The sequence below is a fragment of the Protopterus annectens genome, chromosome 8.part0, assembly GCF_019279795.1.
Source record: "Protopterus annectens isolate FY-2018-M chromosome 8.part0, PAN1.0, whole genome shotgun sequence".
Lineage (NCBI taxonomy): Eukaryota > Metazoa > Chordata > Ceratodontiformes > Protopteridae > Protopterus > Protopterus annectens.
The window spans coordinates 1,912,334,091-1,912,350,943 of NC_056741.1; the positions used below are offsets into that span (position 1 = coordinate 1,912,334,091).

The 16,853-nt window shown below is 39.1% G+C and overlaps 1 protein-coding gene across 1 annotated transcript in view; it reads right to left on the reverse strand.

Annotated features, from left to right (window-relative positions):
* The window catches only part of SLC12A3 (solute carrier family 12 member 3), a 564,508-nt gene extending 547,873 nt beyond the window's left edge, over nucleotides 1-16,635 (reverse strand). Inside the window, exons 1-4 of the mRNA XM_044079103.1 lie at nucleotides 16,545-16,635; nucleotides 16,354-16,508; nucleotides 7,340-7,351; nucleotides 4,099-4,120 (exon numbers count right to left, since the gene is read on the reverse strand). Of these exons, the coding sequence (XP_043935038.1) occupies nucleotides 4,099-4,120; nucleotides 7,340-7,351; nucleotides 16,354-16,508; nucleotides 16,545-16,635 (280 nt within the window). The remainder of the gene's footprint in view (nucleotides 1-4,098; nucleotides 4,121-7,339; nucleotides 7,352-16,353; nucleotides 16,509-16,544) is intronic.
* Nucleotides 16,636-16,853: the final 218 nt, after the last annotated feature.

The window sequence follows — 16,853 nt, forward strand, 5'->3', positions numbered from 1 at the left end:
TGCTTTACTAAACACATTATCAGTTACAGCTACAGTGTCCTTCCTACTGTCTCCTACTCCTAGGCATCCCTGCTCTCATACACCTTCTCTGCTTAACTAGAAAATGTTTTCTGTGCTAAATACATTATCCTCAAACCATATAAACAGTTTATGGAATATTTGTTTTTCACTTTTACCAGAAGATACAGTCCTAAAGATTATTGCATCTCTGGATTCCTGTAGGTAATAGTTAACCATCTGCTTTCATGATATTAAGTTCATTGCTGGCCCTCTGATCATCTTCTTGAAGTATCTGCAGTTCCCTACTCCACTAGCATCCCATCAGGTTGACCTTAAAATTGCCCAAATAAATGTTGGTTGCATTCTTAACAAAGTAAATTTTCTGGATATCTGACTTGCTACATAGTTTACACCTATTCTAAGGATCTCTGAATTCTGTCTTAAGCCAGGCATGTTTTCTCTGGTCGTTTGGATAACTAATTACTTCCTCTTTTGGTAAAACAGGCCCAATTACAGCATAGGTGGCAGAACTGTTCTCCTTATCAAAGAAGTCATTCCCTGTATAGTACACCCTTATGAATGAGTCAGAAGCAGCTGCTGAATATGTTCCTGACCAGTTGTTTTCTAAGACTATAATTCTCAAAAGGACATGTTGCATCTCTATTTACCCTTTCAATTTCAACTCAACAGTTTGTATCTCATGCTGCTGAAACTGTCAAAACTTGGAGCCAAAAACTAATCTTCTCACTAGGGACCTTAATACCAATATACCTTGCCCACTCGGCCCAATACTTATGAAGACCATGCATGATCTTAAGCTAGTCTGGGGATTCTTGGAGCCCCTTAGACCTAACATCCTAACTGGTAATCATTCACAAACACAGATACATAAGCCACCCAGAGACAGTCAGGTGCCTTCATTTCCTACTGCCATAATAAGGTGTGACCACTGACCTACCCTCTTCTTTTGGCCTACAGAAAGGATAAAGTAATTTCCTGGCCAGTTCTCTTGTAGAAGCCTTCAGCAAGTGAATATCATGCTGTTGAAGGGCACTTATTTGAGAAGAAACTGTGGTGCAGGGGTATTCAGGAATGCTTAGAACTTATGTAAAGCAGTAATTACCATGAGCCAATGTTTTTTTTATTTTTACCTAGTGTCACAGAATATGGCTATATATTTATCTCAAATACATACATCTGCACAAAACTGCACTGCAAAAATATGTATTTGAGAAGTATAAGTAGATACTATATGCATTTTCTGAAAATAGACCACAATAAAAAATCAGTTAGCAGTAATTACCACTTCAAGTAAGAGCTAAACATTTCTTCTGAATGTCAACTCTTTTCTTATTAAGCTCTACAAAACAATGATCTCTCCCATAAATAATTAAGGAAAATAAAGCACAATCACCAAACTGGATAGCTCACAGAGTTCTCATTACTAGAAAGTGTGGTGGCAGACCTCTTGATGTAGATCTTCAATACTTAACAGTGTAGTGCAGAAGTGCCAGAGAAATGGAAAGTAGCATAGGTTCATAGGTTCATAGGTTGGTACTAGGCTATCGGTCCTAGGGCCTATACAAGCCTAGCCATAACAATTCCCTAGCTATTTCTCCCCAGAATATTTACTTCCCTGGTCCCCTGTCTAGCCGGGTGACCCCCAGGGTGAATTTCCAATCTCCCATCCAGTCGGCAAGATATATTTTGAAGAGGGCCAAAGAGGCACTCAGCTTGACATGTATGGGCAGTCTATCCCAGAGTATTGTGAGTCTCTGGGTCAGGAACCTATCCCTCCAGCATGTTTTGTTCATTGTGATGACCAGGTTTAGATCTCTGGAGCATGTGGCTCTGAGGGATTGGGATTTCTTTAAGTGTAACATGTCCAACAGCACTGGGTCTGACATGGCCTTATATGTTAAGCAGAGATCGCCTCTGAGTAGGCGATATGAGACAGACTGTAGCTGGAGTTTTTTCAGATGGTCAGCATAGGGCATCTGCTTTAGGCCTGCGATTCTTTTAGTGAGGTATTTATGTGGCCTTTCCAGTTGTTGCAGATGTCTTGTGAGGTACATAACAAATGGGGCATTGTACTCTATAATGGGTCTAATGAGGGGTGAGTACAGTGGGACAATGACCTCCTTTTTTCTGGATGAAAAGCCCTTAGTGATGAGGTGTGCCACATAGAAGGATTTCCTGACTGTTGTGGCTATGTGGTTATCGAAGGTGAGACCACTGTCCACCTGTGTCCCTAAGTCTCTTATCACACTTTCAGTGTTTAGTGTACTGCCACTTTTGTGATAATTCATGGGTATATGTTTTTTCCCAAAGGGGATAACTATACATTTCTTGGCATTGAGCTTGAACCCATGGCTCTGGCACCAAGCATCTGTTTCTGTAAGGCCCTTTTGTAGAATATCCACATCATTTGGGGATTCAATAACGGTTCCCAGTTTGCAGTCATCTGTGAACTTTGTTAGCCAGAGTCCCTTAGTGCAGGCCTGTACTTCAGAGAAGTAGATGATAAACAAGAGCGGTCCCAGGACTGAACCCTGAGGTACCCCACTTGTCACTTGTCTGGAGTTGGATTTCTTGGCATTGAGCTTGAGCCCATGGCTCTGGCACCAAGCATCTGTTTCTGTAAGGCCCTTTTGTAGAATATCCACATCATTTGGGGATTCAGTAATGGTTCCCAGTTTGCAGTCATCTGTGAACTTTGTTAGCCAGAGTCCCTTAGTGCAAGCCTGTGCTTCAGAGAAGTAGATGATAAACAAAAGCGGTCCCAGGACTGAACCCTGAGGTACCCCACTTGTCACTTGTCTGGAGTTGGATTTTGAGTCAGCTACTTTTAAAGTGTGGGTTCTGTCGGTAAGCCAGTTGGCAACCCATCGAGTGACATAGGGAGTAATGCCCAGCTTAGTAAGTTTATCTATGATTCCAGAGTGGGGAATGGTGTTGAAGACCTTGGTGAGGTCCAGATAGGCTGTGTGGACCACCTTACCCTCATCCTCGGCTCTGGATACTGATTCGAAGAAGTCAATCAGGCTGAGGAGACAAGATTGGCCCTTTATGAAACCAAACTGGGTGGGGTCCAGTGTCTGAAGGTTGTCAATGACTTTGTTTATACGTTCCATGATAATGCATTCCATGGCTGTGCAGATCAGGCTCATCAGACTGATGGGACAATAGTTCCCCTGGATCCAAGGTGGATCCCCCCTTGTTGAGTGGGATAACTGTAGCTGTGCGCCACTCATTGGGCATGAAGCCTGAGGTGAGGCTATGATTAAACATGACACTTAGGTGAGGTGCCAGTTCATTTTGTAGTTCATGTAGTACACAGCCCATAATGTCGTCTGGTCCCATGGATGCTGTATTCTTAGCTTTGGAGAGTGCGTTTTTATATGTGGCTCTGATTACCAGAATTTGGCAATCTTTTGGTATTGAGATGGGCCCTTTAGTGGGTGAAGTTGGCACTGAATCGATCTGCCAGGATATTGGCAATATCCTTGGGATCAGTATATTTAATGCCATTCTGTTGTAACTCAGAGAAGATCTGAGCATTGCCATTTAGATTCTTGACATAACTATAGAATGCCTTGTGGTTGTCCTTGGAATCTTTGGCAATTTTATTTTCGTAACTAGCTTTGGAGGATTTTATGAGGGATTTCAGCTTCTTACTGAGGCTGGTAAGGGAGTTTTTTGCATCCTGGGATTTTCATCTTTTCTGCAACAGTTTTTTCCTTCTGTTGTATAGTTTATTTATGGCAGGGGACCACCAGATTGGGTTCCTTTTTTAGAGGAGACCGTCTTGGTTCTATTTGGAGTGGCATGATTCATGCATGAGTGGATGTGCTCGTACAGCACCTTAGTGTAGGATTCAGCAGTCGAACTTTCAGTTCCCGTCTGCATGGGTGTCATGAAGCTTATCACTTCTGACTTGAGTAGCATGAAGTTGGCTTTGGAGAAGTTTTTTTATGGAGGTTTCCCTACTTGGGGGTGGGGGAGGGATGTGGACGTCAAGGGTGATTAACTTATCAGACCTGAACAACGAGGGGTGACCACTGGTATGGAGCATCAATCTCCCATGTTGGTAATAACCAGGTCTAGGATATTTGAGCCCCTGGTGGGACTATAGATTAATTGATCCAGAGCACTGGAATTTATGAATTCCAAGAACCATTGGGCAAAGGTGTTGGTACCCGAGTAGTTTTCCCAATTAATGGCAGGGTAGTTGAAATCACCCAGTATTAGGGTGTTTAGTTGTATCTTAATATTTTTCCAGTATGTTTAGAAAGGTGTAGTGAAAATCTTGGAGCATGGTGGGGGATCTGTAGCAAGCTACAATTTGGATTGCAATCTTACCTAGTGTTAGTTGCAATTGTAGGATTTCAGATGCATTGTTTTGGACAACTAGCCTGGAGGTGTGAATATCCTTGGTGAATATGGACACTCCTCTGTCTTTAGTGCTTCGGTCCTGGTTTGGTGGCCAAAAAATGTGGTAAAAGTTCTAGCCTGGTATTGCAGGGGTGCACTCTGGAGCCTTGAACCAGGTCTCAGTTACTGCACAGATAACGATGTTCTCCATTTTTAGGAGTGCTTCGAGAGAGTGCATTTTGAGGTTTCGACTTCGAGCATTGAGTAGCATTACCTTCAGATTTTGCATGCTTATTATCTGTTACGGTGGTGGCTTTGTCCTTTGAGCCTTCCCTAAAAAAGGCACTATAGGGGTGGCAAGAGCCTTAGCCAGTAACCTGAATCCCAAGGGCAACAGGTGCAGACCATCTCTGGCAAAGCATCGTGGTTTGTCAGTCATGTCGTCCCAGGCAGACAGATACTGGATCCCCTTCGAATGACACCAGAAACTTAGCCAATTGTTGAAGTCAATCATTTTGTCCTTATACTGTGGTATCATTCTGGGCGAAGGCAGGATACTACTCAGGGCTAGGGTCATACCTGCCTGGGCCACATGATCTGAGAGCTCTTCCATGTGTGATATCCTTGTATAAGGGGGTGAGGGGAGGCATGAAAAAATCCAGGAAACTACAGGCCAGCCAGATTAATGAAAGTGGCAATGGAAGTCATGGACAAAATCTTGAGGATAAGGCTGATAGCTATTCTAGAGGACAACAGCCTCCAGCCAACTACTAACACGGGTTCATGGCCAGAAAGAGCTGTCAGTAAATTCTGTTTTCTTAAGGTTAAGGTGAAATTGACAATGGAATACCAGTAGACATGGCCTACCAGGGCCTCAGCAAGGCTTTCAGTTTGGTCCAACACAAATGGCAGACAACTGAAACATGGAAAGACTAGGGGGCAGGACCAAGCCTACAGAACTGGACAGCTGCATGTATGAATTGTAGGATACAGAGGGTTGCGCTGATAGGGACAGTATCAGGAATTAGCAAAGTGACTAGTGGAGTACCACAGGGGTCTGTCTTGGGTCCATTACTCTTCAGTGTGTTTCCCTCAGACATATTTGATTGAATAGAGAAAAAGATTACCCTTTTTGTTTATGACACAAAGTAATTGCAGCAATGGAGGATCTGAAAAGAGCCTTGAGACAGATTTGGAAAGGCAGAAAGGTGGCAGCCAAGGTTCAGTACAAACAAAATGTAAAGTACTACACCAAGATTACAATAACCCCGGTGTGAAGTATCAGTATAGGGAGTAGAACTGGTGGCAACAGTTCAGGAAAAGAATCTGGGGGTGTTCATGCTGCCTGAACTGAACCACCCATAGCAGGGTGAGAGAACAGTGGCAGTAACAAACAGAATTCTGGGGTATCCCTTCAGGGAGATAGACTAAAGAGAGGTTATGTAGGTCAGTCTACAAACGGTCAGCCCACTTCTTGACCACAGCATACAGTTATTCAAGCCATATAAGGAAGGGGCATCAGGCTGCTGGATGCAATCCAGAAGAAAACCACCAGAAAGATCCATGGGATGGTGGAGAAGTGATATGACCTCATGGTGGAAGAGGCGGAGCTCTTCTCACTGCTGACTAGAAGAAACAAGGGGGGACATAACATTGGTTCACAAGATGTTGTCATGGAGAAGTGCAGAGGTCATCTTAAACAGGAAGGAAAAGAGGACAAGGAGGAGGTACAGAAATGAAAGAGAATCCACAGAACCAATTAAAAGGGCATGGGACAGATAGAAAAAAGTGTAGGGGTGGTTAAGTATAAATGGAAGGGGCATAAATGTTAAATGCACTCAAACAGGCAGACTACATAAGCTTAAAAACTCCCACTGCCATCAAGCAAAGGAAATTTAATATAAAATGCCATTTTCCTATCTCTAGTCATAGGATGAGGGCTTGTAGGCATATTTACTTCACCAAAGATCTCTTAGGCAGCTGATCAGACTGAGGCAAACCAAATGAAAATAGTGTTCCTCTCACTTAAAAAGCATTCACATTCTCAGTCTTACTGTAATGAAGTAAAGAAACTTATGGGGAGGTCAACAATAAAATCTAACTTCCATTTAAGACTTACAGATCATCTAACGAACCAGCTATTTAACATCTTTATTAAATCCCATTTTAGAGCATGAAAAGAAAACAAACCATACTAACATTCTTTCATGCAGTATACATAAATGTTTTTTCTTAACAATTATCATTATATATATATATATATATATATATTGCTCAATTCCTGCCTTCTCTTAAACCTCACTCTTCTTCCCCTACATCATTCTGCATGTATTATTCCCACAAATTTGATTTATTTCTATGAAACTTGTACCTTACCTTTTCTAAAAATCACACCTCTAATTCCTTTATCTCACTGATAATATTCAGTGCTTCAATTATAGTTAGTTTAGATTTTTATTTCCTTTTTTTAAGCAACTGCTTTTGTCAGCCAGCAGTATTAAACTTTGTAAGAACTTACAGTATTTAGGCAATTCAGATCCTAAGTCCCAGCTGAAAATAATCATTTCTTTAGTTACAATGATCTGCTCCCCAAACATTTCTGACAAAATACGATGTAGGGAATGTGATGCTCATGCACTGGCCTAGTAATCAAGGAGCCTCAATCCTCACCACTAACACCAGTGAGAGGTGTCCATATAGGGAAAGGATAATAAATACACACACAATAAAGTACAATTTCCCTTAAGAACACACAGTGATCAGTCAGTCTGGGGCTGAGTTCTCATTTCTCTCCTGGTCCCCAATAAAACTCCCCACTGGCACAGCTATAGGGTTCAGATCTCAGCCTAGTGGGCAAGCTAATGCATCCAGCACTCACTCTGTCCAACCAGTGCTTTGTGTCCCTTTCCAAGTAGCTGACACACACACACTTTGAGATAAGAGTTATATACAACCACACAGACACTCCTGGGGAAGGCTGGCACAAATTCTCCAGCTGTGCCCCTTTTCTGCCCAGTCTAAAAGGTAGTACCAGCTGCCACCACCCACTAATATCAGCTACTCAAAGGCCCTTCTGAAAGGGTGTCCAATTATTACTGTGCAATATTATTATTCAAATGATAAGTGTGACTGAACAGTCAAGGCTTATTAGAGTGACTTGGTACAGTATCGCTATATACATGCAATGTACTCTACAGCTTAAATTAACTCTACATAAAACAGTCATAGTTAAGGGTTAAAATATTTAATAATAAATAATAAAAACACAAGACAATGCTTCTTACTACACAGTGCTAGTTAAGAGTGCAGAGATCACTGAGAAATACTTAAAATAATACAGTAGCAAAAGTTCTGATATCACAGAAACACAAACTAGTCTAATCTTCCTAGTTCCTAGCTATATCTAAGAGAAAACACAGTTCTAAAATAAACTTAAATAAAGAAACAGGCAGTGCTGGCGATGTTGGATGTTCTCAAGACAAAAATGCTCAGAGTTCTCTGATTCTCTCTCTTTAAATCGATAACACAGAGCTGCTTTACATTACATCATTCTTCACACTTCTCTGGTGTTCCCAGGCTAACAGAAACTACATTTACATTCTTTATACCTGGTCAGAAACCAGAGCAATAAAGAATTTATACATGCAAATTCTAGCCATTAACTCTGGTCTTACAACAATAGGCAGGATGCCTCCCTCTAGACATAGTGGCTCCAAATTTTGGCATCAAAGAACTGACTTATCAGCTTTGTTACAGCAGAGTGCACTGTTGTTATATTTTTGCAGTTCAATATCCAATGCAGTCTTTTCATATTTAAGAGAACAAGCCTGTGGCTTACATTAATATTTACAAATGACAGAATTATCTACAAAATTTTATCTGGCTAGGCTGGCAGCCTTTACCTATCTTCACAGGGAATTTTTAAATTATATCAGCTTGTTACACCCCCCCTCCCAAAAATATGTTCCCAGTTATGTTTTCTTTTCCCATCACACCTTCAGCATTTGCTATCTACCTGAAGAAGAATTGTTTGAAGTCTGCTTCAGATGTAAACATACCCATGCAAACAATTCATAGGATCATAGAAGATTACTAGGCTAGCCAAGTTCAACCCGTGTTCCCAAGGGTGTCTGGTTCAAGCAGACACTAAAATCAGCACCTATTGCTCCTGTCCAAGAGGGACACAGGTGAAACTCCCGGGGTGAATTTCCGGTTACCCATCCAATCGTCCAAACTGTGCTTAAATGGGGCCAAGGAGGGGCTTCATTTAACAAGAATAGGAAGCGTGTTCCAAAGGTTGGACAACTCCAAGCCGAAATCCTAAACCTTATGAAGTTTTTGCATACTTTGGAATCATACAGATGTCCTTCCATTGTTTGTATATTGCCTTTCTGATCTCGCTCCCCAATGTTTTCTAACCTCCTCTGATTGATTCTGACAGTGATCATCCAATATTTTATGTACTCTGCTAAACATAATTTTTAATAGCAGCTTCTACTCTAGACTTAATAATTTACCAAGGCAGGTCTTCCACTTCCCCTTCCCATATCCCTTTCACTTTGCCTGTACTCTGATATCAATACCTAGTTCTGAAGGCAGTCTCTAGTCTGACATGTATATTTCTGGGACTCATCTCACTCTATTCCCTTTCCCATTCTAGTTATTTGCTCCCAATACTTTGGTTCCTTTGCTAGTTTTCTCCAGTAAATTTCAGACACATCTTGCCTACTTTCTATACCTCTTCTTGCAGTCATTTCCTTTCTCCATTCCTGAATTGACTTAGTTCTTGGAGGACTTTCTGCTACTTTAATATTCTGCATGGTTGTTGCTGTTCTCCTTAAGGACTTACATTCAGAATCCTGCACTTTCCTTACTTTTCGAACTCCCTCCCTGTTTCATCAACATCCCTTTCCACTTTGATTTATAACCTTCTGTTTGCATCCTGTGTGTGTGTGTGTGTGTGTGTGTGTGTGTGTGTGTGTGTGTGTGTGTGTGTGTGTGTGTGTGTGTGTGTGTGTGTGTGCGCGCGTGTGTGTGAGTGTGTGTGTGTATATATATATATATATATATATATATATATATATATATATATATATAGATAGATATAGATATATGAAAACCTTAACTGGCTAGCTTTGAATTATCCCTTCAAATCAAGTAATTCTATGCCACCATTCTGAGGGAAAAATCATCTTATTCCACTTAACTCTTGCCCTCGTCCCCTCCCAAATAAATTCCTTCATCTCTTTATTAATTATCATCCACAACTACTCCTCTTTTTGATAAAATTAATCTTGATCTGCCTTATACAACTAAAGGAACTAAAAACATTATCTGACTAACCACCCTGACCATGTTAATGCCTTCTGCAGTGATTTATTCCTCTGCTTAGTTTACATATAACTACCAAGCTTAGCCTAGAACCTGTTGCTGGTTTACTTAAAATTTACTTAATCATCAATTTAGATTCAAGACAACTGACTACAAGGTAGCTATTAACTATCTTCTCTCATTGTCTCACAGGTTGCCAAGACATTGAGTGACTTCAGCCCTGATTTCTCAAAATGTGTACCTCCACATAGTCTCCCACTATTTAGCTGTGTCCTCATTCTGAACTATAATATTATTGTTATTCTACTACCCAGGGTAGTTAAATCATCTCTCCTCTCTTCCAGTAGAAGCTCATTTCCCTTCCCTAGTCAGAATCCTAATGAAGGTAATTACTGACCAACAAAATATTTAGAGTGCCATGGAATATTTTCAAGATTCCAACACAGGTTTCAGTCTGTGCGCAGAACCTGAGCACCTATCTTCCTTCTTGTTAACTGCAGAATAAACCACACAAGCACTGGCTAACTGAAAGGGTCTGCCCTCACCAACTTTGTCAGGGTGGTTTTCCATCCCAACCACTCTTTCCTAAGACAGATTATTCTTGTATCTAAATTTTGTGTTTAGCACATAGACTATCTTTCATGCAGAAAGTATAGAATCAACATTGGGCATGCACTTTATTCCCTGGAAGGATCTGCTGATTTCCAGCAAGTCTCTGTCTTGGGCCATTTGCTGTCATCCAGCATCACTAATTCTCTTCAGTTGAATCCTTCTGATGTTAATGTCCTAATATATATATATATAAATATTTATATATATATATATATATATATATATATATATATATATTTATATATATATATATATATATATATATATATTTATATATATATATATATATATATATATATATATGGTCATCATCACTAGAATAGCCTTCTCCTTTGAAGCAAACGAAGACTTCCTCTAGAATGACTTTGCCAGATTCTTGCAGTGATACCAAAACTGTTCACCAGAATGAGTACCTTGGTGTCTAGCTAATACCCTACCTCAGCTTTTTCTACTTACCTCAAACACACCTTGCAACCTTAATAAACTGCATACATTTTATTCTGTTAAAGCTAAGTCTCACAATCATTTGTCAGATGAGATAACATAGTACAGACTGCTATTGCTTCTATGAAAGTTATCTGTAAGGGTTTGAGCTGTTTTTTTTCTTGTTCAATGCTTTTGCCGTAAATATATCTCATCTATACCACCTGAGTAAATATTCTGTTTTCTACTTACCTGCAATAATGTAGGGAAAGGTTCAAGTTTCGCTGCCTCAAGATCTTAGAGGAGTATTAGTTATTCACAAAGGTATCCTAATTCCTCAGCTGGGAATTCTGTGTTTTACTTTTCCATACTGTCTCAAATGGAAACAACACCATCCAGGAAATTCTTCTAAGCAGCATTCTAAGTTCATGCTTTTCTCTCTTAAGAATGAGCATACTGTGTAATGTTCAAGCAGATGATGAACATATTGGCAGAGCCATCCCAGTCTTCTTCTCATCTAGAGGTTTCTGCCATGGTTACTGCTCCACCCCACCCCCAACTCCCATACCCCACTGCTCAGTGACAAAATATTTCCTTATAGTTTTGCTACTGTGCTAAAAGGGCTGTCCTTCTCCAATGACCTGCCACTAAACTTAAGTTTTATGGCAGAGCCTTTACCTTCCTAGAACTGTAGCTCTTGAACTCTCTTTCCTCAGTCTGAGAAAACAGGTACCTAAATTTATACGGAGATGACCACTGTTTAAAAGAAAGAGCCATATGTCAGCGTTTTGACAGATGTCAATATTTGAAGTGAGTGGGGAACTATTTCTTACATACTCCCTGCTCATCCCTCTTATTATAACCTTCTTCCTATTTGACCACTAACTTTATCTAATACCATCTCCTTCACTCTCTCCCTTTTACCCTCTCCAGAACCTTATATCACTTCCATTTCCCTCCACTTCCACATCTCTTCTTCTAATTCATGATTTCTCTTCTTCACTGTTTCTTTATGCTCTTGCTGCTTTCTGTGTTTCTTGATTTATGAACTTGTATCTAAACAGCTGCACAACACATTGTTTTAGTAAGATGCATTAACTGTATTATGAATAGTAAATATTGATGGTCACTGTGCATCCATATTTTGGATAACCATTTAGATAGACTCTGTAACTTCAGATTCTTAAACTGTATAGTTGTCTTGTTTTTGCTGTATGAGTAGTGGGCCATGGTTGAAAATGGTCCTCTGGCTCAGTCTACATACCTAGTTAACAAATAAGCAAACTAACAATAAATATATAATGATTCAGAAGAACACCTACATAGTAGAGGTTACCCAGTTAATAAATAAATTAACAAACAATATATAAATATTGCCCCCAGCAAATCACTTGGGTAATTGAGTCTATTTTCTGTTTAAATGCAAAAAATATTCCAAACGCTGCACAGATTTATTGATAAAATCAAGGGAGAGTTTTTTCTTTTACTTCTTTCTCTGCTCTTGTTCTCTTCTTGACTCCCCAGGATGTCTGACTCAGGGAGGATCTGTAGCCATATGATTGAAAATAATCTTATAAACTAGGCTTATTCCTAATTACCATTTGTAATTTAGTCAGCAGACAGTGTTCCATGTGGATTTGAAAAGTTATACTTTTGTTTCTTTTTTCCCCTAATAAATGCAGAATGTAGGCATTCACTGTATTCACACAGCTATGGAAAATATATTATCACTTTGCAATGAGTAATACATACATTTTGTATGCAAAGGTAGTATAAAGTAGCAAAGTTCTAAGTAATAATTCTAAAACACTGAAAAAATATTGAAAAATATGTTTAAAAAGTAACAGAGGTTAAATAATATATATAGAATGCTTCTGTATAACTCTGTATAGCCATTCTATTTATGTACTACTAGTGGTGTGACTTGCTCAAGTAAGTACCTAGTGGAGAAGTAATAAGCAGCTGTAGATTTCCACTGTCTATACTCTTGCTGTACAATTGATTATGATTTGCCCTGCTGTACCATTAAAGAATTTGTGTTCATTTCTTTATACAATAGGGTATAAATAAGTGCTAGGATATGTGGGGTCACAAAAGTGGACCATCAATGAGTAATATGCATCCAGTAAAGAAGCAAGGTTGGGTTTCATTATTTCAAATTTCCATATCCATACTGCACAATATTACAACTGAGAATTTCATTACTACCACTTCACATGTATCCCCATCCCATGGTAGTACACAATTGCATATTGTTCTTTCTTCGGGGTGCTTTTCAGAGAGTATACATGGGGCAGAACAAACTACTACAAACAACACTGACCAGGACAGCTGTTTACATAATTGTCAACATTTTGGGGGTTTATTGTACTAGTAAAGGGAGTATATGAGAATGAAATGTCAGAAAATGAATTGGTGATGTTCATTGCCTGAGCTAAAACACTATGTAAGAATACAGATTCCAGGAGCTGAAAATGGCACTGTCTTTCAAAATCCCATAAATATGTCACTAATCATAATGAAAATTGAGCATATAATTTCAATTATGCTCAGACAGAAGCAAACTTAGTATAATCATATTTTGTGCACCAAATAATGAACTGTTTAAATTAAAAACAAACTTTCAGTGTACAGGGATGCCTATAAATACAAGATGTATTTATAATTTATAAATGGGCAGAATTATTATTTTGGCTACTGCTATATGTGTATATCTATATGTGTGTGTTTGTGTGTGTAAGACACTTGCAATCTATGTGGGTAATTCAAATGGCATTTTATATATATATATATATATATATATATATATATATATATATATATATATATATATATATATACATACACATGTTTTTTCCCCAAAACTCCATGCCTTCATGACTTGTGTGAAATATTACTCTTTGAATGTAAAACGCACAGGCAAAAATCAGTGCTTTCACCATAGTTTTAGCACGTCTTCAAGAAACTACAAAACTTTAAAAAGTAACAAATGAAATAGTGCACAGTATATACCATCGGTCTAAACCAAAACTGTCTGTGGGTTAAAATAACATGTTCCTCATAATGTGAAACAACTGAAAATATAACAGTGAATTTGCTTGAAATAGTGAGTTCCCTGTAAATTAAGTCATTCAACTGAAGTAAAAATAACGACAAAAAGAATCAGGTTTACAAGAAAAATAATCAGTCAGTTTTGTATAGTATCACAAGTCCATTAAATCCCAACTATAGGCAATATGTGTTCCGGAGTTGCAACACAAGTACCCAGAAGAGTAAAGAACTGGAGATTCACAATCAAAATTATAGTTATTCATGTATAGGATGCAATTATTCATGCATACATATATGCATATAGTTATTGATTCACACACACACACACACACACACACACACACACACACACACACACACACACACACAAGGTTAAAGGCACATTGATTTGGCAATATTTAGTTAAGTCAACATATTATTTTAGTTGTCTGCCCCGAGTCAAAAGTATATTAAGAGAAAATACTGCACACTGTAAGACACTTGTAATCTATGTGAGTAATTCAAATGGCATTATTTAGTGAGAGATACAATAAACAACCTGAAGCTGGATTAAGAAATAAACCAAAGCCCCAGGTCCATCAGCTCATATTATTGCTTCACTGTACTCTAAAAAGACATTTTACAAAAGAAACAGAACATTGGCAACTCCACAACCCCCAAGAACAGCACAGCATGATGTTCAGTTTCTAATCTATCAGATGATGAAATTGGACATAACAGGTTCTTTTGCTAGATTGTGTAAAGACGCTGCCTCTACCTTCTTTCAAGCTACAAAACTGGATTTTTACCTAATGTCCCAAAAAAAACTGCTGACAGAATTCTTTAGAGATCTGTGTGAATACCTTTGATGTCCTCTGTGTTTGCATGAAGGAATGACAATTCCTTCATCTGTCACAATAACTCTGTCACAATTCCAGAAGGAACCCCTCAAAGCCTATCAGATAGTTCAGTGACAGTGGACTTCATCTTAACCCTGCAAAGTCAAAAGCTATTTTATTCATGAGGTTAGCCATCCTGATCCAAATAATGCATGTGAGTAACAAATACTGATAAAGGACATTACCACTATAAAGTTAGTGGACTTAGTACAATAACATGGTGTCATTGTTGATAACAGGATGACCTTTAGGTATCACAAATAAATAACCAAATCTCACAAAGAATTGACTTTTAAAAGCAGTTATTTCATTCTTATCGATGTGCAAAGTAGCCATTATGGTCCTATTATTAAAATTAGTATATGGGAAACCACACCAAGATGTGGAATGTAGTTATGAGATTTGCGGCTAGTGCCTTTTCAAGTGACCACACCTGCTATATCCTCAAAGAGATGGACTGGGCAACCCTAGACAGCAAGCAAAATTGAATGCCTCTATGCCTGGCTCATGGATTACTCCTATAAAAAGAAGCTGAGGTCCTGGGACACTTCAACCATAAGTAAGATTTTGACAACAGATAACGTGACCAGGGGAACAAGTTTTTTTTAAAATCTCATACTGCTAAAACAGACTGTTCTCTCATACAGCATCTAAAATTATTCCAGTTTTCATTTTTTCAAACCTAGGACTAGTCTCTCTCCACACAAGAGGCTTGACCTGCAATTGTTGTAGGATCACCTAAGCCAGTCAAATAAAGATGTGCCTGTTACTTGCTAATATGCTGACTCTCCCATTCCCAAACGTCTTTCAAATTATACTGCCCTTAGTAGCACTTCTGTGTTCTGTCCTGTAGTATACCTAAACAGTGGTACTTACTAATACTCACAGGATCATAGAAGGTTATTAGGCTATTGACCCAGAGGTCATTTCAAGCCTAGCCTTTTCAGCCCGATGTAATACCATAGATACTCTAGTCAATGCCCAAGATTGTATTTATTAATGACTGCCCTTGTGCGCTATCCTTGGTAAGAATTTAGGGTGCCCCATCCACTCGCCCAGGTTCTTTTTGAACGGTGTCATACTGTTTGACAGCTCTGTTTTATTTGTCACCAGGACTGGCTACTTCTACCTCTCAGCAGTGATTTCATTGCTCTGTCTGTGCTGTAAATACGTGCTCTGTGCAACTTTCTACCTGGATGTTCAGACATGAATTGTATCCCTATGAAGTTTTATGAATATATACTTTTGAAACCTGAGGTAAACAATCAGTAAAATATTCCCGTTACTCCTCTTTTGTGCATCATTCGTTATAGTTTTTTTTTCCCTGACTCAGAAGCTACTTACAAATGAATACCTCATTACGCGGTTCCAGCTGTTAAGAATTATGTTCAGCTTACAACTACAGTGATTGATATTTATCTATATGGATCGGGGGTAATTCCTAATTTAAACCTATTGAATATATCAACATGTAGGATGCTCACACTGACACATTATACAAGTTACACTTCTGTAACTCTTGAAGTGTTAAAAGTTTTGCATATACTCCCAAAGCTATGTATATTTTAAGTTCCACAATGCTGAACTTGGCGCTTTTCTGTCGTGATTTCCTTTGCGAAATGTTTCATCCCAGTAGTGCTAATACGCTACATCAAGTTAAGTCATTAATAAATTAATTAAATACCATCATGAGTGTGTGCAGATGAGCCAGGGTCGGTCGGACGGTTTTGGACTGGCCGGGCAGGTAGCTGTTGGCATAGTGGTCGTACTTGGGCACCGCATCCAATGTGTTGTAGCCAAAGGTCCTCATCTGGAAAGTGTTGGTGTTGCCACCACCTGCTTGCAGGGTGGTGTTGTCCTCATAGTGGTGTTTACCGCTGTCCTCAGTACCGATTAATGGATTGATGGTGAACCTACCGACAGAAACCGGTGGCTCACTATTTTTTTGGATGGGTATGTCTGCCATATTAGTTGTGATACTGTAACTCCTCCGCGCTTCATCTACATGCAGCATCACATAGGAATATATATATATTCAGAGTCCCAGAAAATGAACCTAGATGATTTTTATACCGAGGAAACTGGTATAAACCACCTACACACTCCTCCAGCTTAGTCACAAAAGGCAGGAAAATTCCATCCCAAACTGGTCTTTTAAGTAAAACTATATAGCCTAAGGGACCG